This window comes from Typopeltis vanoorti, chromosome 11, assembly GCF_054136105.1.
Source record: "Typopeltis vanoorti isolate ZY-2024b chromosome 11, IOZ_Tvanoo_1.0, whole genome shotgun sequence".
In the NCBI taxonomy this organism is placed as follows: Eukaryota; Metazoa; Arthropoda; class Arachnida; order Uropygi; family Thelyphonidae; genus Typopeltis; species Typopeltis vanoorti.
In genome coordinates, this window is record NC_143559.1 from 82537269 (window position 1) to 82564062 (window position 26794).

The window sequence follows — 26794 nt, forward strand, 5'->3', positions numbered from 1 at the left end:
TCACGACGGGGTGTCAAGCAAAACCATATGTTGCACCGGCAACATATGGTTTTGCTTGAGTCTATACAGCGGTTTCTATTGGAGGGGAGATGTGATTCATCAGTTAGTGCCGTTTTTATCCCAGTTGTCTCCAACTGCACTATTTGTTGAGAAATATAATGATTCCATGCATTAATGATGCATAGCCAAAAATTGGCATGTACCCACCGAAGACCTTTCGCATACCACATGTTGAGAAACACTGATCAAAAGCCATCACATACCCCCATGCCTACACTTTGAACCTGCAACTGTCGAGTGGATATGCTATCCTCCTGACCAACCAGGACAGCTGCCTTAACAAATCCATTCATTTTCTCACTGAAATTTCACCATACACACTTCCATAATTATTCAAATGTAGTCCATTTCTAATATACAGGCAGAAGGCTGAATCCTAAGGCAAGAGTTCCAGATTATCTAACTTGTGGGACAACCAGGCACTAATTTAATATAGGTTGACACTCTTTCATGGATGGTATAGTTAAAAAAAAAAAAAAATGTACAGATGTCTCTAAGTTGCTCTAGTTAAGTAATAACATATGGCTTAAGTAAATAAATGCTTCCTATTCAGTGATACTCTATAGGAGCTGTTAAGCTAAACTGGGAAAATAAATGTAGAAAGTATTTTACCTTGGGTATAATAAATGTTAAAGATACCAAGCTATTTTAAACCTGGTTTTACTCCATTTCCCAAGTAAGCAAACAGACAAATAATCAAGTTTGCACCTGCACATAATGCAAGTCTAGCTGACCCTGCAGGTAGTGCAAGACCATGGTAACTCATGGTAATAGTAGAATAAGCTCTGATCACTAATCTTAATATTTACCCATAATGCAAAGCACATCTCCTGGAGGAGATGTATGACGCTTTGTATTAAAGGCAAGGGGCCACTACCCAGACTGGTTTCGACCTTTATTGAGGTCTCATCAGTGGGAGCCAGGCTAGAAATATCAAGATTTTAGTAATACAGAGCTTATAAGTATTTTACCAGAACAAGTTACCATAAGGTGTTTTAACCTTATTTAACCTTATTTTAACATTAAATAAAAAATAAAATAAAGATCAGAGCTTATTCTACTATTACCATGAGTTACCTTGGTCTTGCACTACCTGCAGGGTCAGCTAGACTTGCATTATGTGTAGGTGCAAACTTGACTTATTTGTCTGTTTGCTTACTTGGGAAATGGAGTAAAACCAGGTTTAAAATAGCTTGGTATCTTTAACATTTATTATACCCAAGGTAAAATACTTTCTACATCTATATCTCCTCCTGGGATTTTTTATTTAATAAGGTTAAAACACCTTATGGTAACTTGTTCTGGTAAAATACTTATAAGCTCTGTATTACTAAAATCTTTAATAAAGGTCGAAACCGGTCTGGGTAGTGGCCCCTTGCCTTTAATACAAAGCATCATACATCTCCTCCAGGAGATGTGCTTTGCATTATGGGTAAATATTAAGATTAGTGATCAGAGCTTATTCTACTATTATCATGAGTTACCTTGGTGTTGCACTACCTGCAGGGTCAGCTAGACTTGCATTATGTGCAGGTGCAAACTTGACTTATTTGTCTGTTTGCTTACTTGGGAAATGGAGTAAAACCAGGTTTAAAATAGCTTGGTATCTTTAACATGGGAAAATAAAGTAGATGACTAGATTAATATTTTTCAGAAGTGAAGATAAATTGAAGTGAAATAAGCATAACTAATATAAAAACAAAAATACTAATACCATGAAATTAAATGAATATTTATTTTTTATAAAGAAAATATTTAATTCGATACTAAGCTATGTACTTTAGTCGCTTACTTTTTCTCCTTCATCTTCATCTTCTTCTGGATTGTACTGTTCAGCAAATACTGAAATGAAAAGCAGAAAGTTTTGAAAATGTTATAAAAAGTAATTAATTTTATTACATAAATTCTAATGGTAAGTAACTGAGTTGAAGAAAGTGAAAGGATAGAGAGAGAGAGATTAGGGAGGTTTAATAAAGGGTAGATGATATGAATAAAAAAGCAAGGAGTGGGAAGTGTGAGGATGAAAAAGCATGATGTTTAGAGTAGGGAAGAATGAGGAGTGTATGTATGAAAATTCTTATTAGAGGTGTACAAGAGACAAAAATGTTAAGGAGTTTTTTCTTGGGTAAGCATGATTACATTATTATTACATAACACCTCTAAGTAATCCAGTGACTCATCGCAGTAGGGCAGTCCACTGCATGCAACCACTATCTATATGCAAATGCACTAACTACTTTCAGCACACAATATCATCTACTGCTGACCAAGAGTATTTCTTGCCTGTAAATTGGACAAATTCTCTAGGTTGATATACCTATATATGGGATGAAATATCAAAATTTCCAGGAAACTGAAAAAGCTAATATGAAGATTCCTCTTGTAATGATGAGAATCAAATTTAGGTCCTTTCCAGTCGAAAGGCAAAATGTTCCATCAGTCTTCCAATTATGCAGTGGAGTAACTATGGTAATGAAGAGAGGTCAGACTGCAGATGAGATAAGAGATCTGGCTAATATGAATGATCTGAGAGGAAATACAAATATCACTACAAAAAATTTGAGAGCGATATTAGAGGCAGCGCATCAGAAGTGTGAGGGTGAAAAACAGTATTCTCCACCCTCACAAAAAAGTTAGTTAAGGTGATAAGTAGTGATAATGAATGACATCAAAGTGAGTTGATGTCTGGAATGCATTTCAACAGGTGAGAATTCAGGCAGTGAGAGTGGTTATGTTCTCTAAGCAAGGGAGTGTGCTGAGACAGGGAAACTATTGTCATGGAAGTTAGTAGCAAAAAGTGCCTCATATGAGGACTGTATATTGGGTAGCATGTCATAAAGCAAAGAATAGTGGAAAATGAAGGGAATGGTAATGAGTATAAAGCTAACAGATATACTGGCAGTGACTGTTTTATCTCCACATGAATGCTAGAGGAGTATCAGTAATGGGGATGACTGTGAGATTGGCAGATTCAGTATATGAAGATGATACACTGCAAGAATATAGGTTGAAAAGTGTAGCATATTTTGGGAGGAAAAGTGGGGTAACAAGTCTTATTTGTAACAGCAAATCAACTGCACCTACTCAGAGTGCACAACCAGGAATGTTGGCAGTATCTTTGAAGGTATATAGTGTGAAATGGTAGTGGGTAATACAAAACCTAGGGTGTTATGACAGGCAATGGAATCCTTTACCTACTAGTGTAAAGCAGGTAATTATTATGAGAGATTGCAACTATGTCAACATGGAGTGGAAAAAAAATTTGGTATCTAGTAGTAAGGAATTTGAATTTTTGGAATTCTTGATGAGCAGTTATCTCAGCCAGTATGTGATGGTGGTAAGGGAATGAGAATCAAAGTTTCATATTTAGTATTTGTGAATGAGATATCATCAGTCTCAAGAAAAGAGATTAATAAGGTATTACATAACAAGTTATTATGATAATTATGATAACCTGTCATATAACTTAGCTTAGAAGCCAGCTAGGAGCAATATCATGAATGGAAGAGCTTGAAAGATTAGTAGAGCAATGTCCTAATCTTTATTAAGAAATACTTGATAAAGTCAATGACAAACTGTATATACAACAGGAAGGAGTGAAACAGATGATGGAAATCAAATAAATTATATATATTATGTATACATCACAAAAAGATTATTTGCAAGGTATAAAGAAATAGGTGGAGAGCAGCAGCATAGAGTTCAAGCTACTTAGGAAGGTGATAAGTACAGTAAGGAAGGAGAAATTAAAATATGAATACAAGTACCAAAAAAGCAGGGGGGTTGGGAAAGGCAGATCACAGAGAATTCTTCCATTGTGGTGCTGTCACTAAAGGATAACTGGCAGGAAACTAACCTCACTGGATAGAAGAGGTAGCCCGGCATTTCTTTCTGACAGAATAGATTTTATTTTTAGAGGAGGAATGACTTTAGACAGGCAGTGGGCTGATTGAGATTACATTATATTCCCATGCAATGAAATCTCATCCATTTCAAAGGAAGGTTCTAAGTTGCTTGTTTAATGTTGGTTGTTTGGGAGTCTTGCAAATGGTTGAGTCTTCAAGGAAGTAGTATCAAAATGGAAATATCAAATAGTATTAAAGGTTGCATTTCTTTAGCAATAGTCAAGATTTTGGAAAAACTGATAAGCATTTGTAGACAGAAAAAGGCACATCATCAAATTCCTAATATGTACCCTCAAGAGGTGTATAGCATAATACAATAGCATTGAATGATTAAGTTTATCTTATTACTGATGACCTATCAACATTTTCTTCAAAATTAAACTGTCAGTTGTCAGGACTTGAATATAGTCACATCTGCTAATGACATCTACCATCCTTAATGCTATGAATGTTGAGTTCTTTTTTTTTCCCCTCCAAAATGTATGAATGTTGAGTTCTTTTCTAATATCTTTATTTTTTAATATGATTTTGCCAGTGACACTATCTGTTCATTCCTCTAATTTTTTTTTTCTTCGCAGAATTCTTATAGCTGTGTGTGGTTTTAATCTTTGATCAGCTGTTTTATTGCTAATCCGGTTTTCAGATCCATATTTAAAATTTAGCTGAACACTTTACTTTTAATGTGAATCCACTCATGCAAGGCTGTATATTTATAATATATGTTACTATGAGTGGACTAAGGAGCATATTCAAAAACCCTATTCCAGAGACCATTTGGAAACTTTTCAAGCCAATATAAGTTTCCAAAAAGAAGGGTGGTAGTCTTAATGAGCAATGAAATTCATTTCCCACTTAAAGACATTCACGAACATCCAATTCTTAAGTGGGATTCAGACCTATGATGTGCTGGTTAGAAAACAGATATGCTATCCACTCAGCCAATGAGGCTGGCTATACTGCTAGTTTGGCGTTTTTGCCATTTGTTATTCCATATAAATTTAAACGACTTTCCCACTTTTGCATCATGCTGTAATGGTATTACACAACACCAAAAAAATAAATAAATAATAATAATAAATAAATATTTCTTAACTAGCTAATATTTTGCTGGCTCCTCAATCAGCATCTTCTGAATGTAAGTACTTTTGATAAACAAACAAAAGTGGGTGTAGAATTCAAACTGTAACAGAAAAATTGGCACCCCTAATGTTGTATAAACAGAAGATTTTACAGTTGGGAAGGTTTGGAATTAACTTTAAAATCAATGTCTCTTAAATTTTAGGAAAATCAATGCAGCCATACTTGTTGAAGTTCAGAGAGTATACCACTGCTGCTGCTGCATCTAAAAATAATCTTTCTGTGACTTATATGTCTTTAACTAATTCATTTTCTTCCATCTAATTATGTGTGAAGAGGTATTCAAAGTCTGCAGTTCCAACATATCATAATGATGGTGGTGAATGTATTTCTTGTAGTCTCTAAGGCAGATGTTCTCCATCTTTCCACAGCACTCCAAGTTACAGTCACAGGGTACTCCATACACTCCAGGATGTGATAAAGAATAGAGTTTGTTCTTTGGGGAGCATATTAAGGCAATTAGTTTGAAGTGTGGTTGGAACATGGTTGTGAAGGTTACATTTATTTGGTACTTCAGCTATTTTTTCTGATCTAACCCAAATATATAGGATGGGAATTGTAGTGCTCTGCTCTTTTGTGGTGTGTGTGTGTGTGGAAGATATGTAGTATTTTATCTATTTTACAGAAGTTGTAGCCATTTGCTTAAGAAAATATGGCAAAGGTAATTGAGCTTCAATCTATAGCAAGAGTTGCATCATTAGAAGAAACAGACCTGTCTCTATGGTTAGTGTTTTGAGGATCCCATGCTGTTGGGCATGATGCGATTGTTTATGCAAGTATCTTCTATTATGTGTTGGCTGTCTATAAATAACAAACAATAATGAACCATTTGAAGTGTGACTGCCGTGTCAAGAAACAGTAATTAGATTTTTTTTTTTTCTACCGTGAAGTAAATTTAAGAATACTGGCTATTTAGATGAATTAAAAAATCTTATATCTTGTCCATAAGACCAAATGGTAAGCACATCATCCATATAGCAATGTTTCAAACTAAAGGTTTGTGAGTAGGTGGTGTTAAATGTTTAATTTTCCGAATGTTCCATACAAAAATTAGCCAAAGATGGGGGGGGGGGGCCCTCATTGTACTTCCATTAATTTAGACTTTTCCTTTCTCTGTAAAGTAATCCATAAATGCTGAAAATTTGAATAATTCAAGTACAGTGGTACCTTGAGATACGAGTTTAATTCATTCCATGACCGAACTCGTAAGTCAAAATGCTCATATCTGAAATCAATTTTCCCCATTGAAATTAATTAAAATGAGATTAATTTGTACCAGCCCCCAAAAAACCACTCCGATTTTTTTTATAATAATGCATTTATAATGAACGACTATTGTATACAAACAAAATAAAACCAAATACTGTACATACATACATGTAAAAGAGAATCTAAAGAAATAAACAGATGTTGGCAGAGCCGATTAGCGTATGGTATTAATTTTTTCTTTCACTTCACTTTTGCCTAACTTAATTTTCTTCTTCACTAGCTTTTTTCTTTTTTGCCATGCTTTTGTCACTTTCATCTGCAGGGTGTTTCAATAGAAACCTGTCCAAGGAGCTTTGTTTCTTCCTCCCTTTCAGAATGTTTCTGAAATGAGTTAGGCAAGTGTCATTAAATAGCGCCGCTGCACGACCAGTTGCAACTTTTTCAGGGTGTTTCTTTTCAATAAAGTCGAAAACTTTTTCCCACATTGCCAACACTTTCTTTATCTCGCTTGAAGAGATAATCTCCTCTGCCTCTGCAGTTGTACCAATCTTCTGCAGAATCTCCGTATGTTGCTGCGTGTGTAGTTCCATCAATTCCGTCGTCAGTTCCTCGGAATATGTGGCGACAAGGTCTTCGATGTCTCCCTCATTCAACCTCCAGGCCCATGGACTTTCCGAGGGACACAATCTCCTCCAGCACTTCCTGTTCAGGCCTAAATCATTCAAAGTCCCTTTCAACCATAGCCTCAGGTCACAGCTTTTTCCACGCAGAGGTCAAGGTCCTTTTTGTAACACCCTGCCAGGCCATATCAATAATTTTGAGGCAAATGACAATGTTGTAGTGGTCCTTCCAGAACTCTCGAAGGGTGAGGTTTGTGTTCTCCGTAACCTCAAAGCAGCGTCAGAACGTGTTTGGTAAAAAGTTTCTTGAAATTGGAGATCACTTGTTGGTCCATGGGCTGTAGGATAGGGGTGGTGTTGGGTGGAAAGCGGAGAACCTTTATAAAGCTGAACTCCTCGAGGATGTCGTCCTCAAGGTTTGGTGGGCGGGCAGGAGCATTGTCAAGGATGAGAAGGGCTTGAAGGGGTAAGGCATTGACCTCGAGGTATTCCCTAATGGCAGGACCAAAGACCAAGTTGACACACTGCACAAAAAACTGCCTGGTGACCCATGCCTTTGGGTTTGCCCTCCACATAACTTGCAGTTTTTCTTTTAAAACCTTATGTGTCTTGAAGGCTCTGGGGTTTTCTGAGTGGTATACGAGCAGTGGCTTGATCTTGCAGTCGCCACTCGTATTTGCACACAGTGCGAGGGTCAACCTATCCTTCATGGGCTTGTGACCTGGCATCCTCTTTTCTTCTGCTGTAATGTACGTTTTGCTTGGCATCTTCTTCCAGAAGAGCCCTGTCTCGTCACAGTTGAAAACTTGTTGGGGGATGTATCCTTTGGCTTAGATCAATTGGGCAAAGGTTAAATTCCTCAGCTGCCTTAGAATCAGAGCTCGCTGCCTCACCATGCCTGACAACGGAGCTGACAACGGAGTGAATGCTGGTCCTTTTTCAGAAATTTTCAAAACACCCACAACTGGCTTTGAACTGCTCTTATGAAGCCTCCTGTGCTGAAGTATCTGGGGTCTGCTGCAGCAAATCTGCGTAAATGGCTCATGCCTTCTTGCAAATTATAGTCACAGTGTCTCCTGCGAGCTGCTTCCCTGTCAACCAAAAAATCAGCAGGTTCACCTTCTTTTCATGGACAGAGTTGCATAGCTTTGAAATAATTTTAACGCCCTTAGTTGGAATTATAGCCTTTATCGAGTCCTTCTGCTTCAGAATAGTACATATCGTAGAAGTAGTGTGATCGTACTGTGTTGCCAAGTCTATTACTCTTACGCCTTGCTCATGTTTGTCTATTATCTCGTGCTTTAATTCCATGGATATCACCTTTTTCCTTTTCTCACCACTGTTCTTTACACTCACCTTCTTTGGACTCGTGGTTATACGAAAAAAAATTAGCTAAATAACTGTGCATACAAAAAAAAAAAAAAACGCAAAATTAAAACTCAACACAACAGGAATGCTTCTGCAGTGAGGTAAACATGTGAACTGAACGATGCGCAAGACTCGGGAATCTGAGCAGAGTGGTGGTTGTGACGTCACCGAAGCAGGCTCGTAACTCAAGGCAAAAAATCGACCTAATCTCAAAAAACTTGTATGTTGGGGCACTCTTATCTCAAGGTACCACTGTATATCAGAAGTGAAATGTGACTTTATTAAATCAAGGGTCTCTATTAAAGGTACACTAGTAAATAGAGAAGATATATCAAAACTAATGATGTCTGAATTATTAAGAATGTAATTTTTTTATTGCAGATTTGAAGCTAACAATTTTTTTGTTTGTTTATTAAGGAGGGGAGAAGTTACCCTGTTGAATAACTCAACACCTAAATCTGTCCACAAGGTTGACTTTCCACCATGCTACCATTTTTTTATTCCATTATATAAATGCCATATTTAATTTACCATCTTCATTTATTTGTGCAAAAATATTTAAAATTTTTTAAATTTTACTTACAAGATCTATATTGAGAATGTACTCTAGTTCAGCGGTCTTCAAACTCTTTTGATCACGTATCCCCAAGACAGAAAAAATAAATAGCGCGTAACCCCAATTGACTGAGCAAAAATCTATTGTAATAAGTATTATAAAGAGGAAATATGCCTTGTATCATCATATAATAATTAAAAACGCTAGATATTTTTACACATTATTTTTATTATTAACAGTTTACAAACATATTTATTACAATATTTAATGTGAACAATGGCCTTGCATTTCTTTCATAATTTCTTGAAATTCTGGTTTGATGGCTTCTGATACTGCGATAGGTTGCTTCTTTAAATTATCTGAAATGATTTCTATACATCTACCAATAGTATCTGCTGATAAGGGAATACATTTTAGTTTATCTGCATATTCTTTTCCATGGATTATTTCTACCATTATTATGGTGATTGGGAGTACAAGTGTATCCCCAATGATGTGTGGCTTTTGGTCTTTTGCAATTAAGAATGCAACCTTAAGAGATACCTCCAAATATTTATCATTAATTTTAGTGAATTTTTTTTAAGTTGTTGGATTGAGAATTACATCTTTAAACATCGCTCATGAATTGTAAAGATTTGTGTTCATGTTCAGGATGTTTAGTTTTTAAGTGTCTTACTAATAATGATGGGTTCATACTTCCATTACATAGCGTCTTATGACACAATACACATGTAGGACGAGGTTCATTGCTGACTATCATCGATGTAAATCCCCATTTCAAGTAGTCTTCTTGATAATTATTATTATTATTATTATTATTATTCAGGCCTCCATGGAGTCAAAAGACTCATCGTGGGAGGTCCTTCCTAAGAAACACAAAGTCTATCATACCACTCCTTGAACTTATTGACTGTTCTCGCTCTCACCACTCCATCAGGCAATGCATTCCATGGTTCAACCACCCTCCATGCAAAGAAACCACTTGCTCACAGTTTCCTTTCATAACTTCCACGAATGGCCTCTTGTCACCACTCCTTCCCGCTGTTCAACCAAGCGAAAGAACTCCCCCTCCCCAGTGTCAACCCTGTAACTACCTCTCAACAGTTTAAAAGTCTCAATCATATCACCTCTCCCTCTTCTATCCACCAAACTCTGCAGTCCACATCTCCCTCAGCCAATCCTCATAACTATCATTGTACAGTCCGAAACCATCTTTGTTATCTGTCTTTGTACCCTTTCCACAGTTAATTTATCCCCTTCAAATCCTGGGGACCAAATCTGAGAACAATAGTCCAAGTGTGGTCTGATCAGGGTCTTATACAATGGAATTATAACTGTTTTCTCTCTGCAAGTCAGTGTCCTTCTCATCATTGCAGCAATCTTCTGTGTTACCTTTGCCACCTTTGCAATATGTCCCCTAAATTTCAGGTTTCTATCAATCATCAACCCCAGATCTCTTGTCTCCCCTACTTCCTCTAGTACAACTCCTCCCATAGAGTATGCAGTTTCCCATCGATGTTTCCCACCTCAAGATCTTACATTTTGCTGCATTAAACTGACACCCCCATTCATTTGCCCATCTATCTAGCTTATTCAAATCCTCTTGCAGGGCTGCTGCATCTGCACTATTACTAATAATCCTTCCCAACTTTGCATCATCTGCAAACAACTGAATATCCCCTTGCAATCCACTGACAATGTCATTGATATAAAGATTAAACAATATAGGTCCCAGTACTGAGCCCTGTGGGACCCCACTTGTAATCCTCTGCTTCCTTGAAACTGTCTCGATATATTCCGAATAATTTCGAACTTTCTTGAGCAAGGTTTTGTTAAGTTTCAAATGAATGTTTTTATCACTTAATTTGACTGATAACGAACTTGTTTGAATAGAAGAATCAATCCTATCTTTTCCTTGTTGTTCGTCTGATGTAGAAGTACTATGATAATTATCTTCAATTCACGGTTTCTTTGGAGGAAATTTTTTTAACCATTTATCCATTTGTGAGAGTTAATTTGTAAAATTTAAATATAATTCATTTACTATTGATAATATTAAACACTTTTAAAAAATGTAAGCAATTTTGATAACATTAATTCACTATTTCTAGTATAAACATAAAAGTAAGCACAAAAAGGCGTTGGAATTGCATAGAAACAATATATACTAAAAAATCGTTAAACTTACTACTAATAGTCAAATAATTGATACAACTGTGGTGTCATCTGTAGATAGCAGGATAACTAAGCAATTTTCCTTCTCTAGTTGGGCTTGTCAACACTAGGATGCTCTACAAACAATGGCAATGATAAGAAGTAAGAGATTTACTCCCTAGTTTTAAAAAACATGACAGCTTTGCCACGGACTATTATGTATGCAAAGTTGCCCAATGTGTGTTACTCGCAAATTTAAGTTTATAACGTCTTTGTCTATATTAGATATATGTTTAATTGATGAAAGAAAGTAATATTATTTAACTTTAATTACTTAATTTTTTTCCAATCAATATAAAACTTTTTTTAACGTACCCCCATGTATCGACTCGCGTACCCCAGGGGGTACGCGTACAACACTTTGGAGACCACTGCTCTAGTTGAATTTGCACATTTGTGCTTATTTTTCATAGTTTTTTTGTTTTGTTCTTTTTTATGCTAATTTTTCATGCCCAAATTTGTAATAGTGAAGTGATTCAAGTTAAGGAATCACTAAGGTTTGTCCTGGATTTATTTACAAGCATAACATTATATGCATGAAACATAGAGCTGAATCCCCCATTTTGATATTGGGTTTAACACTCTCTCTCTCTCCTTCATACAAGTGATGAATAACAATGGGGATAATGTGCACTCTTAACTTACACCTGATTTTACACGACCATCTATCTTCCTATACATCATCATCGTCAGCGAATCTATTCGACTGCAAAAACAGAGGGTGAAAGAGATGATAATAGTGGCAGGAACGAATGATTTGAAAGAGGACAAAATGGAAATGATAGAGGATGTGAGGGAGTTGTTTGAGGTAGCAAAAGAGAAGAGTGAGAGAGTTAGGATGGTGAGTATCTTACCGCGGTATGACAGCGAAGTGTTTAGAAGGAGGGCCATAATTGCCAATGACTTTATGCGTGGGTTATGCATGGAGAGTGGTGTGGAATTTGTGGATGTGTGGAATGAGTTCGATGGGCGAAAGGACTTATATAAGATGGATGGGTTACATTTGAATGGAGTTGGTGTACGGAGACTTGAAAGAGTGTTGATGAATGATGTGGAAGTGGATGTACAGACTCAGGGAAACTAGATTTATTAAGAGGGGGGGGGGAGTAGATATGCAGACTTTAGGGGGGGGCAGTTAAGTGTATGAATGAGTATATTATGCCCGGGCGAGTACGACGGACAACAAATCAGAATGGGATAATTAGTATAAGGAATCAAAGTAGGGATGGGACAAATGGGCTTCTGCGATTCATGTACACTAATGCCAGGAGTATTAGGAACAAGAAGGAAGAGTTTTTGGCCATGGTTGGCACTTCCAGGCCACAGGTTGTCGGTATTAGTGAAACATGGCTGACAGAAGATGATAAAGCTAGTGGGATTGAATGCGATGGGTATAGCGTGTTCAGGAGTGACAGGGTGAATAAAAAGGGGGGAGGAGTGTTATTGATGATAGCTGATGAGCTTCAGCCAAGGAGTATAGAAGTTGAACTGCAGGATGGGGCAAAAAGCACATTTGAGGCTGTTTGGTGTGAGATACAATCTAGCAGAACAAAATATACAATTGGGTGCTGCTATAGACCGGGTGATGGAGTGGATGGTGGGAATAGTATGCATAAGCAAATAGAAGAAATGAATGGAAGGAGGGTAATTATTATGGGTGATTTCAATTATGGTAATATTGACTGGAAAGAGGAGAGGGCACATGGGAGGAAGGAATTGGATTTTATGCAGTTATTAAGGGACAACTATCTACGGCAACATGTATTGGAAAATACCAGGGGGCAGAGAGTGCTGGACCTAGTAATTGCAACTGAGAATGTGGCTGTAACGAACATGACCTTGTTGCCACCAATTGGTGAGAGTGACCATAAGGTCATGACTTGGGAGGTGGCTAAAGGAGTCGAATTTACAATTAAGACAGGGTATATGTGGAATTACCGGGCTGGTAAGTATGACAAGCTTAGGTGTGTGCTTGGCTCAATGCCATGGCATGTAAAACTGCAAGGGCTGGATGTTGATGGTGCATGGGAGGTGGTCAAGAACTGTTTGCAGGAGGCAACGGTTGACTGTATACCAAGAGTCCGAATAATAAATCAGGTAGGGGTTAAATGGATGAATAACACTATTAAGCTTGAGCTGCAAAAAAAGAAACAATTGTGGAGGGAATTTAAGGAGAAGGGTGACCACCAGGTGCATGAACAGTATAAAGCTCAGGCCAGGATGGTAACAAGGGTGGTAAGAAAAGCAAAAGCAGATTATGAAAGGAAATTGGCCATGCAGGCTAAAGAGAATCCCAAACAGTTTTTTCAATATGTTGCAAGTAAAAGGAAAAATGCTCATGGTAGAATGATCTTAAAAAATGCTGAGGGTAGGGAGGTAACTGAATCAGTCGATGTTGTGGAATTACTAAGCGAGCACTTCGCAAGAGTATATCATCCAGGTGGTGGCTTTGCAGAAATGGAGGAACCAACAGCTTATACTGGAATTGTGATGAATGAGGTAGAGGTAACTAGTCTATTACAGAACCTCAATGTCAATACATCTGTGGGATTGGATGGTATACCAGCTCGTGTCGTACGTGAAGCGGCCAAAGAATTGTCAGTGCCCTTGACCATTATGTTTAATTTGAGCCTCAGGACTGGGTCAGTCCCAAGGGGGTGGAAAGAGGGGAAAATAGTTCCACTGCACAAAGGTGGTTCCAAGGCTGCTGTTGAAAATTACCGGCCAATCAGCATAACAGGAATCATTATCAAGGTCTTAGAGAAAATAGTCAAGAGGAAAATACAAGATTGGATAGAAGAAAATGGGATACTGTATCCGGGACAGCATGGTTTTGTGAAGGGTAGGTCATGCCTCAGTAACTTGCTCACGTATTATAACAGTGACGGCTGAACTGGATAAGGGTAATGGGTTTACGGTGATTCTACTGGACCTTGCCAAGGCCTTTGACAAGATACCACATGGAATTCTAATCAGTAAATTGGGCCATATGGGGATGGACATAGGGTTGGTGAGATGGATAGGAGGGTGGTTGACGGAGAGATATCAGAGAGTGGTTTACTCAGGAGTAGAGTCCACAAGACGGCCTGTGACTAGTGGTGTGCCACAAGGATCTGTTCTTGGACCACTGCTGTTTAATTTGTTCATAAATGATATAGGAAAAGATCTGAGAGGAACAGTTCATTTGTTTGCGGATGATGCGAAGTTGGGTAGGGCAATAGTGAATGCAGATGACATCAAAATTTTGCAGGATGATTTGGATAGATTGGAGGTCTGGGCTAAGGAGAATGGATGTCAGTTTAATGTGGCAAAATGTAAGTTATGCATTTTGGGGTGAAAAGATTGGCGGCAGTTTACTGCATTGGTGGAACCGTGCTCCAGGAAATTGATGAGGCACGAGATTTAGGAGTGTTGGTAGATAAGGAATTGAAATTTAGGGGACACATTGCAAAAGTGGCCAAATCAGCTCATCAAATCACTTGGTTGCTGAAGAATACATTGACAAGCAGAGACAAGCAGGTTATTGTTCCTCTGTATCGAGCCTTGATAAGATCCCATCTAGACTACTGTGCTCAGATTTGGTCACCTAGGTTTCTTCTTGATGGGGAGGAGGTGGAGAGGATCCAGAGGCGAGTGACCAAGATGATAGCAGGTCTGTGGAATGAACCGTATGAGAACAGGTTGAGGATTTGTGGGTTGCAAAAATTGGTTGATAGGCGGAGGAGGGGAGATATGATTGAGACATTCAAATTACTGAAGGGTTTCTATAAAATTAATTCAGAAGATATTTTTGAGAACAGGGCTGGTTGTGGGAGGACTAGGGGACATCCATGGAAACTGGGCAAAAGTGTGGTTAGTAAAGGTGTTAGAGCTGGGTTCTTTACTTTTAGAGTAGTGAATGAGTGGAATGCGCTCCCTGAGTCTGTGGTGGATGCTGTGACAGTGAATGAGTTTAAGGCGAGGTATGATAGATACTGTATGAATGTCGAATAGTTGTGATGAAAATGATTTGGGGCCTCCCTCGATGAGTCTAATGACTCCCTGGAGTTGCCCGTAATAATAATAATAATAATAATAATAACATCATTCAAATCTAACTGCTGTTACAACTTCACAACTTCAACATAAACTATGTAGAGTTCTATACCAGTGTTTTTCAAACTTCTTTTTTTGAAATAAGACCCACAATAAGGCATATATTTTACATTGTTACCCAGACAGGTGTGTGTGTGTGTGTGTGTGTGTGTGTGTGTGTGTGTGTGTGTGTGTGTGTGTGTGTGTGTGTGTGTGTGTGTGCGCGCGTGCATGTATACAGCATATACTAAACTGAAAGAAAAGTTTCATAAAACTACATATAATAAAGTAAAAACAAAGTTAATATCAAATATGATTTTATTAACATATAAGTACATGTTGTTTTCACTCATGTTAGTGAGTGTTAAACACCATTTTTGTAAGCGTGGCATCCATTTGGTGTTTTATAGTTTGATTTTGTATGCGTGTTTAAATGCGAGTGTTTTAGAACTCCAAAATCTGAGATTCGCTCTGATATTATCTATTCTATTTCATTAAAAAAACTACTGGTTGCGACACACTATGTGTCTCAACTTGTAGTTTAAAAAACACTATCCTATATGTAATATTTACCTCATATAATTATAGCAATGTGAATATCTTTCCTCTTCACATCTTGTTGACCCAATAAGGTATGCCTTTTACAGATCGACAAAACTTATACAGTTCCTTATTACTTTTTTGCTGGTTTGGTTGGTTCATTGTAGTACTTCTGTACTACAATGGACAGTTTGAATGCCACTATGATTGAGTGTTTGTAAATACTGGAAAATGAATTTCATCCTGGTGCGAAACCATCACCTTGCTTATTGGGGGCCTGAAGTTTGTTGAAAAAATTCTGTGTGGTCTCTACAGGGTTCCCAAATGATCTAATCCTTAGGTCATCCATAGAGGTTTATTTACAGTACATAATAGGTTTCTCCACTCTTTAATATGTGAGATTCGCATTAAATATATTATTCTCATCATTTCTTAACTATATATCTTAAAGTAAAAATCTTTTCTGACCTTGTTATTTTCCACATTTTCCATTTCTCTTGCACGGTTTTCTTACTTGGAACTGAGTAGAGAAATTTCTCTCTTTTTCTTTCTTTCTTTTTTTTTTTTTTTACCAATGGGTTACTAGGAGTGCTTTAACCAAGCCTGCTGAATTATGCAGTATAGCTATTGTTATACTTTTTAAAACTCCAGGTATGAGAATTTCTAGTTGAATATTTTTTTGAATAGTTCTGTTGCACAAACTTCAGCAATAGGGGTGGTGATATATCAGCATGAGTACTAAAAGAGTGTTCAGCTGACTGGCTGTTCCTTTGAGTCTCAGAACAGGGAAGATTCACACAGGAATGGAAAGAATGTATGATAATCGCATGCAAAGACCGATATATCCAATGATCGACCAATCAGCATCTCAGGAATGGTGGTGAAGATTTTGGAAAACTGGTTAGGACTTGCATTTAGAAATGGGTTGAAGAGAATCTCTACTCTGCAATGAAAAGCATGGGTTTACTAAGGAAAGGTCAAGTTTTAGCAGTTTGCACACATTCTATAATAACGTTGCCATTGAACTAGACAAGGGGAACGGATACACCATGATACTTTTGGATTTTGCTAAGGCTTTTGATAGAATACAGCATGGTAGACTGTTGCATAAACTGGAGAATATGAGTTTGGATTATAAAATATTAGCGTAAATAACAGGATGGCTGACTAACAGATATCGAAAAGTGGAGTCTGTAAAATTTAAGATAACCAGTGGTGTACCACAAGAGTCAGACCTTGGTCCACTGTTATTTAGTCTGTACATTAATGACATTGGGAAAGATTTGACTAGTGACATACAGCTATTTGCTGATGATGCAAAGATAGGTAGGGTAATCAGAAATGCAGCTGATATACAGTACTTGCTGGAATTGTGGACATGTGAAAATGGATGTCAGTAAATGTAAAGTCATGCACTTTTGGTGTGATTAGATATCCAATATCTTATTATATTGGTGGGATTATGTCAGAAGAAACTGATCAGGATAGAGATCTTGGAATGTTAGGAGATAGGAAGTTGAAGTTCATGGGTCATGTAGCAAAGACTGCAAATACAACTCAAAATATAATTGCAATGCTGAAATGAACTTTCACATGTAAAGATAAGGATGTCATTTTGCCTCTTTACAAGGCCTTGATAAGAACCTCATTTGGACTATTGTTCACAGGTCTGGTCTCCTCATTTCCATTTATTATTCTAATACAGTAGAGAGAGAGAGAGTGCAAAAGAAAGTGTTAAAAATGATATCAGGATTGTGGGATACTGGTTATGAAGACAGATTGAGAATTTGTAAGCAGCAGACAGTAGCAAAAAGGTTATACAGGATTTTAGTTGATGGAATTTTTCATTTTAGGTAGGCTGGGGAAAGGACAAGAGGTCATCCTTGGAAGCTGAGAATGAATGCTGCTAAGAAGGGAGTGAGGGGCTAGATTTTTCTCTCATAGAGTGGTGCGTGATCGGAATGGATTGCCATTGGATGTTGTGTGTGCAAGCAGTGTAAATGAATTCAAGAACGAGCATGATAGCTAGTATGTGTGTGTGTGTGTAGTATGTGACCTCCCTTGATGAGTCCCTGACTCCCTGGAGGTCTCCCTTGATAATAGTAATAATAATATAATCTACTACAGCTACCTTTTCACATTTCAGGTTTCAGATAATTTTTCTCTACCTCAAGTACTGATATATATATATATATATATATATATTCCTGATTGCATTCCTCTTGAATATTTTCTACCACTCTTCTGTCACTATTTATCTCATCTGTTTAACTGATTTTTAAAGTAATTTTCAGAGTCAATTCAAGATAGTTTTCTAAAGAAACATGTATGTGAACTCATTAAGGATAATAGTCTTAAATTTACTATTAACATGAGAGGAACTAAGAAATTGTTATAAGTGTTACTCAGAGCTATTGTATGATAGTGACTATTTAACCATGATATGGGAATTAAAATTAAGGGGAAAAGGTGTAATAAGAAACAGACAAGAGTGGAATTTTAAGAAAAGCTGATTTTAAGGATATGGTAAAATAAATAGAATGCATAAAAATGGAATTAATGGAATGAATATTAATAGTAAATGGGAAACCTAAAGATATATTTCATAATCAGATGTTTAAATTTATCCTGAGAAATAAGTTTATAAGCAAAATCTGAGTTGTCTGGAAAATCACTAAATTCTTAAGAAAATCTGCAGAAAGAAAGAAAAAAAAAAGGGAACAATATCTATTTAAAAAAACTTATTAACTAAATCAGTAATTCAAGATTGTAAAACTAAGGTTGCAGCTACAGTTGATTAGGAATGTCAAGACCAGCTATAAGAGTTTGCACATACATATATATATATATATATATAAGCCAGTCAAACAGCATGGGTAAGATTTTAAATGATGTTATTGAGGTGTCAGAGAAAATTTAATAATTGCTGAGTGTTTAGATAGAAGAAAGTGCAGTTGAAGATGGAATAATGCAAACATACTCACAGATGTAACACAGGATAGAAATCTTGTGAATACTGTAAGATATCTAGCACCAAATAAGGATAGAGATAGGAATTGAATGTTTTTTCTTCTTTTTTTTTGTAATAAACAAATATGTGTGAAGAATAATAACTGAATTATGATTATTTTCCATGAATCAGTAAGATTAGAAATCATTGTTAATAACATAATATTTCCAAGATAATGCTGTTACTTAATGGTGGATTCCAGTGTCAAATGGAAGACTGTAGGTGAGCAAGTCTCAGAGAAGTTACTGACTAGCTAATGGAAGAAATTAATTGGAACTGTATCCAGTACATCCTTGACATTATTATTATTATTATCCCCAGACTTCCATGGAGTTAGAGACTCATTATGAGAGCCCCCCCCCCCCCCCCAGTCATAAACACAGCTCATCATACCATGCCTTAAATATATTTAAATTCTCTGTGGACACCATCATCCTTGCAAAAAACCTGCTCTCAAATTATTGACTAGTACACGACGTGTTGCATAAAGAGTCAATCTTGCAAAATCTGTTAATTTTTTTATGAAGAGGTTATGAGAGAGACAGACTGCTGCAATGGCTACGATGTGATTTACTTAGATTTCAGTAAAGCCTTTGACAGTATTCTACTTATGAACCTACTGATTCAAGATGCATTAAACGAATATCAGCGATTTAGTTAAATCAATAAGAATTGGACGACAGACAGGACGTAAAAAGAAGAGCTTAAAGGAAGCCTCTAGGATACAGTTTTAGGAGCAGTCTCTCTAGAATTCAGTTTTGGGAATCTTTCTTATTTATCAATGATTTAGGTTCATGTATTAAAAATAAAATTTCTTTCTTTACTGATGATGAAAAATTGGGAAGAGCAATAAATTGTTCAAATGTAGAACCTCTTCAGAATGATCTTAGACTCGAAGAAGGAATTAAAATTCAATCTGGAGAAATTAAACAGATGAATATAAATTGAATGGAAATAATTTCAGTGGAGGTACCTTCCCATTCAATTTATATCCATCTGTTATAAGGATCTGGATATCATAGTGGATAAGGTATTGAAGTTAAGAAATCATTTTATTATTATTATTATTATTCAGGCCTTCATGGAGTCAAAAGACTCATCGCAGGAGATCCTTCCTAGGAAACACAAAGTCTATCATACCACTCCTTAAACTTATTGACCATTCTCGCTCTCACCACTCTATCAGGCAATGCATTCCATAGTTCAACCACTCCATTCAAAGAAACCACTCCTCACTCTCTTGCTCACAGCTTCCTTTCGTAACTTCCAGGGATGCCCCTTGTCATCACTCTTTCCCGCTGTTCAACCAAGTGAAAGAAATCCCCAGTGTCAACCCTGTAACCACCTCTCAACAGTTAAAAAGTCTCAATCATATCACCTCTCATTCTTCTATCCACCAAACTCTGCAGTCCACATTCCCTCAGCCGATCCTCATAACTAACATTGTACAGTCCTGAAACCATCTTTCTTTGTTATTCGCCTTTCTACCCTTTCCACAGTTAATTTATCTCCTTCAAATACAGGGGAACAAATCTGAGAACAATAGTCTAAGTGTGGTCTGATCATGTCTTATACAATGGAATGATAACTCTTATCTCTACAGGTCAGTTTCCTTCTCATTATTGCAGCAATCCTACGTGTTACCTTCACCACCACCGCAATATGTCCCCCAAATTTCAGGTTTCTATCAATCATGAATCCCAGATCTCTTGTCTTCCCTACTTCCTCCAGTATAGCTCCTCCAATAGAGTATGCAGCTTCCCGTTGATGTGTCCCAAACTTCAAGACACCTCACATTATGCTGTATTAAACTGACACCCCCATTCATTTGCCCACCTGTCTAGTTCATTCAAATCCTCTTGCAGGGCTACTACATCTGCACTATTACTAATAACCCTTACCAGCTTCATATCATCTGCAAACAACTGAATATCCCCCCTGCAATCCACTGACAATGTCATTGATATAAAGGGTAAACAATATAGATCCCATCATTAAGCCCAGTGGGATCCCACCATGCACAACTCTCTCTGATACCTATCGGACAGCCAATCCTGAATCCAGTTGACCAACCTGACATCCAAAAGCATGTGCTGCAACTTAAATATCAGCTTATCATGTGGCACCCTGTCAAATGCCTTTGCTAAATCCAAGAAAATGGCAGTATATGCCTTTCCCTCATCTACTGCTCTTGTAACTTTATGATAAAAGGCTAGCATATTACTAAATCAAGAGTGACCCCCTCACAAATCCATGTTGACTCTCACAGATAACATTACCCTCATCTTCCAAATGCTGTATATGGTCCCTCACTAATTTCTCCAAGATCTTAACTACTACTACTGATGATACACAAACTGGCCTATAATTAGACACTTCCAGTCTGCTTCTGCCCTTATGCAATGGCACTAACTTACCTTCCTTCCATTCTCTGGGCACCTTTTCTGTAGCCAGACTTTCATTGAAAAGCCAGGTCAAAGGAGCTGTCAGTTCTTTAGCACATTCTCTCAAAACCTGTGGTGAAATAACATGCAATCCAACAGCTTTACTGGTATCCAGAGTACTCAGTATTTGGCATGCACTCTCCTCCTGCACCTCTAAACCTCGAACCTGACCTATCCCTCTAGTATTAAAATTTACTCCTCCAGGATGAAATATTCCAATAAAATGTTCATTGAACAATTCCACTATGTCCTCTGCATCAGTCACTCTATTCCCATTTTTATCCCACAATGTCATTCTTCCACAATCATTTCTCCTCCTACTGGCCACATAGCTAAAAAATTTCCCTATGATTTTCTTTGGATCTTAGGGCCAATTCCTTCTCATATTCCTGTTTCGCCTTCCTTACCATACTAGTCACTCTCCTGGCCTGTGTCTTATATTCTTCATGCATCTGCTCTTCAGCTGTCTCCTTATATCTCCTCCATAACCACTTTTTCACATGCAATTCCTGTTTAACATTGTTTGTCATCCACTTTACTCCAAATTGTGTCCTCTTCTTCACTTGTGGAATAATACAGCTTACTATTGCTGCTAACAAATATTCCTTCACAATTTCCCAAGCTAATGATATCCCAGCCTTTCAATTCCTCCCTCCATGAAACTTCCCCGAGTTGACATCTATTATAATCACCTGCCTTATAATTTCACATACATTCCCTTCTCTTTGATACTCCTGCATGTCTATTCATCTTCCAAGTCAAAACCACATGGTCACTCTCTCCAACTGGTGAGAGAGATATCTCACTTATTATCAACTCTTCTGATGCTATGACCAAATCCAAAACTCTTGAACCAATTGTACCTCCTGTTACATGTTGCCTAAGACATTTGTATCTCGAGAATTCTAGAAATTCCATTCCCTTATTGCTACATGCATCTTCCTCTTCCCAACTTATACTGCTGTAGTTAAAATTTCCCATAACAATCATTCTTTTTGCACTAGCCAAGATCAACTGTCTAAACATCTCCTTGTCCCTGCCCTCTGTGCTCCTTGGTTTGTAGCAACACCCACCCACCCCACTAAATATCCTGTCTTGCCACCTCTACCTCACACCATATGCTTTCAAAATCATCAGTGTCACTGCCTTCCAAAGCCTCCACTCTTACAGGACATAAGTCATCACTTATCATAAGCAGTACTCCACCACGCTTTCCCTTCCTATCCTGCTGAAAAATGCTGTACCCTGCTACTTCTATTTCTGTTATTATACCCACTTCTGTCATCCATGTCTCAGTGATCCCAATAATCTTTGGCCAGGCTGATGCTATCAGCGCCACCAATTCCTCTCCTACATTCCAGATACTCCTGGCATTTGCATAAAGCATAAAAATGCCACTGTTTCTATACCCAGCATTATCCCCTCTAGACTCCACTGGGCTCAGCTTTACCTGATGTCGTCCCCCCCCCCTTCTCCCAAGTACCCATTCCATCTGATTCCTATGGTGGCCATCCCCATACATACATTCACTGCTGCTTTCATAATATATTCTCATGTCGTGACCTGTCCACTTGAAATTCTGTTTTCCTATCCATCTTAAATGGATAGCAAAACAGAATTTCAAATCCATTTAAAGTGCAGAGCTACTGCATTCTGAAATTTCTTTCTTACAGTTATAACTACACTCATGCATATTGACAATACTGCTTCAGTTAACAATTTCTACAATTGTTCTATTATTATTAATAACTTCAAAATATTCATTCACTCTATCATTACTGTATTAAATAGAACTTTTTTTATATTACTTTACAGTATATCACATAATCAGTGATGATGCATTTAATTCTGTTCATTAATTTAAAAAATATCATTAGTATGCCTAAGGTTGAAATGCAAATAAATAATCAATAATCAATAAATTAATTAACATTTCAGGTGAGTGGTCAGCATGGAAGTCAAAAATCAGGTTTGGGATTGAGGATTAATACTGCATAAATAGGGTAAAACTCTATACTGCCACAAAGACTTCACCAAATCCTGAAGAATTAATTCTAACTAGGTAAAAGACAAGTAGGTTTGCATGGAAGATCAGTGCGTGCATGTGTGTGTTTCATTAAGAAATGAGCAAAGAAACTTCCAGTACCTTCTATAAAGTTGATCTGAGTATTCTGTGGTGTAGGAAAGTGGAAAGAGGTAAGATAGACCCATTACATAAGGAGTGCCAAAACAGGGAAAGCAAATTATAGACTATTTGTAAGTATTTCTGGAGGAGTAGTACAGTCTTGAAAAAGTAGTAAAGTCTTGACATTATATTACATTTTATAATACATGTGATAAATGAGATGGATAAGAGAAATGAGTAAGTTGCACCATGATACACCTGGACTTTGCAAAATCCTGATAATGACTGCATGACATGACTAATATTATGAATAGAAAATTAACTGTCTGAGACATATCAAATGACATCTGCTTCTTAATTTGTATATTAATGATACTGCAGATGCTTTCAAGGGGCATGTGTGGTTGTTTTCTGATTAGATAATGTATACTAGAGCAATAAAGAATGATTGTAGTGTTTCTCTAGGAGACTTAAAAAGATCAGTAACACTGGGAGAAAAGAATGGCTGCCAATTTATTATTGTCAAGTGAGGTTTTTTGTATTTTGTATTGAAGCTACTAAAGAATGTGTATTATGCTGGAACTATTAGAACCTGAAAAGATTTCTAATAGTGCATTCCAGAAATAGATAGGACAGTGAACAGGGAGTTTTCAGGAGATACACTGCAAAAGTAGAAAAGAAAATGATAATTGTGTTGAGAAAAATATTCATGAGCAGAAATAGTCATGCTATTACTTTTATTTATTTATTTATTTTTATAAAGACTGATCCAAGTGCATCTAGACCACTGCATGCAGATCTGATCTGAAGAAATGCAAAAACAACTGAGGTGTAGAGGCACATAACTATGCTTGCCAGTTAGATGAGTGCATAATATCTCCACTCTCCAACCAACAGATTGTAGGTTCAAATTTCCCTGATGGATGTCTGCAAATGTCTTTAGGTAGAGATGGACTTTCATCATCTAGTGCAAGAGCAGGTGCTACTGGCAGTACTAATGTAAGAGAAGTTTACAGTCTGAATGTAGGATTATTATTCAAAAACCTAAGATGATACCAGGATTATGGAATATTGGCAGATAAATTACTAGGAATTTCACAATTGGGGAGGATGATACCTTTATGCGGCATCATTTGTGAAACTTGCATGAGTATGATTTAGCCTTGAGTGAGAAGTAGACTTTTCTCATAGCGAGCACAGTGTGCTAGCAGCCCACTACTGCTCAATGCCTGTTTGCTACAGAGTACCCCATGAAGTACCCAATTAATGCCAATAAGAATAATAATTGGTAATATTCGACATTAGCTATTTTTCAAATTCATTTTAGTGAGCTGGATGTATTTTTCTCCAGTAGTAGTAGTAGAGAGAGATATCTCCTATTATTTATATTATGTAATAAGAGATGCATATAAGGGGGGAAATTTAACTTACCCGATTTTCGTCTTGCATAGCGATTTGGAGGTTCTGAAATAAATAAAATAAGGATATATTCAGCAGTTATTCTTAAAAAAAAAAAAAAAAATATATATATATATATATATATATATATATATATATATATAGGCTAAAGAACACTTTATTTAAAAATTTAAAAGAGATGCTGATCACAGGATTCATACACTGTAAATAATATTAACTATAGAAGAGAAGGGGGAAAAAAAGGAAATAAAAAGTTAAAATGAAATTTTTTTGATTGCACCAGTGCTTTTCTGATGATACTTTTAGCAACTTAAAGTACCTGAACTACTGGCAGAGCATAATACTATTTGACAGGAAAACTAAACATGACATGACTTGAGTGGGGTAGTGTGCCCTCCCACAACGAGTCCTTGGACTACTTGGAGGTTTCATGTAATAATAATAATACTGATATCAAACATTTAGCAGGTACACACTGAAAAAAGAACAAAAGTGCTATGAAGATATAAATGACTAGTTATTAATACTATAATAATATAATTCTAATAATACATCGGGAATAGCCTGTGCATAAGGATGATGTCGGTTATGAAAATTGTAAGGTGTAAGCCAGAAGAGTTACAGTATTGTAGAGAAAGCTGTCTGAGTATGAAAAGAAACTGGCTTCACAAATTAAAGACATTCCAAAAGAATTCTATCATTATATTGCAAACAGAAGAAAGAACAAATGTAAATGGTATGCAGATGGTAGATGTGCAGAAGATATTGGTCAACTAATGAGTGTCTGTTTTGGTAAGAGCTATCAATATTTGTGTGGACCAATTTTTCATCCATAATCCCACATAATCCCATGTTGCATAATCAATGCTACCTTTACACTGGATGAAAAAAAGTCAGGTGCATATGGAGGAGATAGCAGGCACAAGAGTGGTGCAAAGAATGATGAGTAACTATCAACTTATCAGTATCTCTGGAGTGATAGTGAGGATTTTGGCAAAATTGGCACTTGCATACAGAAATGAGTTGACAGACAATTGATATAATATAAGATGACCAGTGGTGGACCTCAGGGTTCAGTCTTTGGTCTATTATTATTGAATCTTTATGTTAGTAACATTGGAAAGCGTTTGACAGCTTTCTGATCATGCAAAGAAAGGCAAAATAATCACAATATAACTAGCATGCAGCACTTGCAGAATGATTTGAATAGGCTGTAACTGTTGCCATATGAAAATCACTATCAGTTCAATGTTAGTCAAGTTATTATAATATGATTAGATATCCCATGGCATATTATATTGGTGGGATTGTGCTAGAAGAAACTGATCAGGCTAGCGATCTTAGAGTTTTAGACAATAAAAAGTTGAAGCTCAGGAGCCATACAGCAAAGATTGTGAATACAACTCAGAGGATAATTGCAATACTGAAGCAAACATTGATATGTAATGATAAGGAAGTCATTTTGCCTCTTTACAAGATTTGATATGACCACACCTGGAACTATTGTGCATAGATCTAGTTTCTGAGGTGATGCAAATAAAAAGGAGAGTATGCAAAGGAGAATTAAATATGGTATTTGGACCATATTTAATTTTCTATACCATATTTAATTAATAATTAAATATGATATAGAGACTGCCAAACTTCTAAAAGGGCCATCTAGTATATCATTAGATGGAAATTTTTATTTTATGGAAGGTAGTAAGAGAATGAGAGGGCATCCATAGATTTTTTCTCTCATAGAGTGGTACATTATTGGAATGGACTGTCTTTGGAAGTGGTTAGTGCAGTAAGTCTGAATGAATTTCAGAAGAGTTATGATAGCTAGTGTGGGTAATACTGCCCTTCTTCGATGAGCCACTAACTGCCTGGAGGTTCTCTGGTAATAATAATAAAACTAAATATATTTCAGACTGAATCATGTATTCCTTCTTCTATGCAAGCTAATTCATCAACAATTGCTTCACTGAACAACTGGTAATTGTCTAAGGCAGGTGTAAAATGCAAGAGAAAACAAGAACAGAACAGCTCAGGAGACTTAGCAGAAAGACAGATTAAAAATTAATTCAGTTCCCACTATGGCCTTATCCTGAATCTTATTTGATCACATGCT

At 36.8% G+C, this 26794-nt stretch overlaps 1 protein-coding gene across 3 annotated transcripts in view; it reads right to left on the reverse strand.

The window, feature by feature from the left end:
- Positions 1–26794, reverse strand: part of Pka-R2 (cAMP-dependent protein kinase type II regulatory subunit) — a 431144-nt gene that overhangs the window by 128983 nt on the left and 275367 nt on the right. For all 3 annotated transcript variants that reach the window (XM_090400102.1, XM_090400101.1, XM_090400103.1), the window contains exons 2-3: positions 24694–24726; positions 1853–1902 (exon numbers count right to left, since the gene is read on the reverse strand). In XM_090400102.1, coding sequence (XP_090256228.1) covers positions 1853–1902; positions 24694–24726 — 83 coding nt within the window. The remainder of the gene's footprint in view (positions 1–1852; positions 1903–24693; positions 24727–26794) is intronic.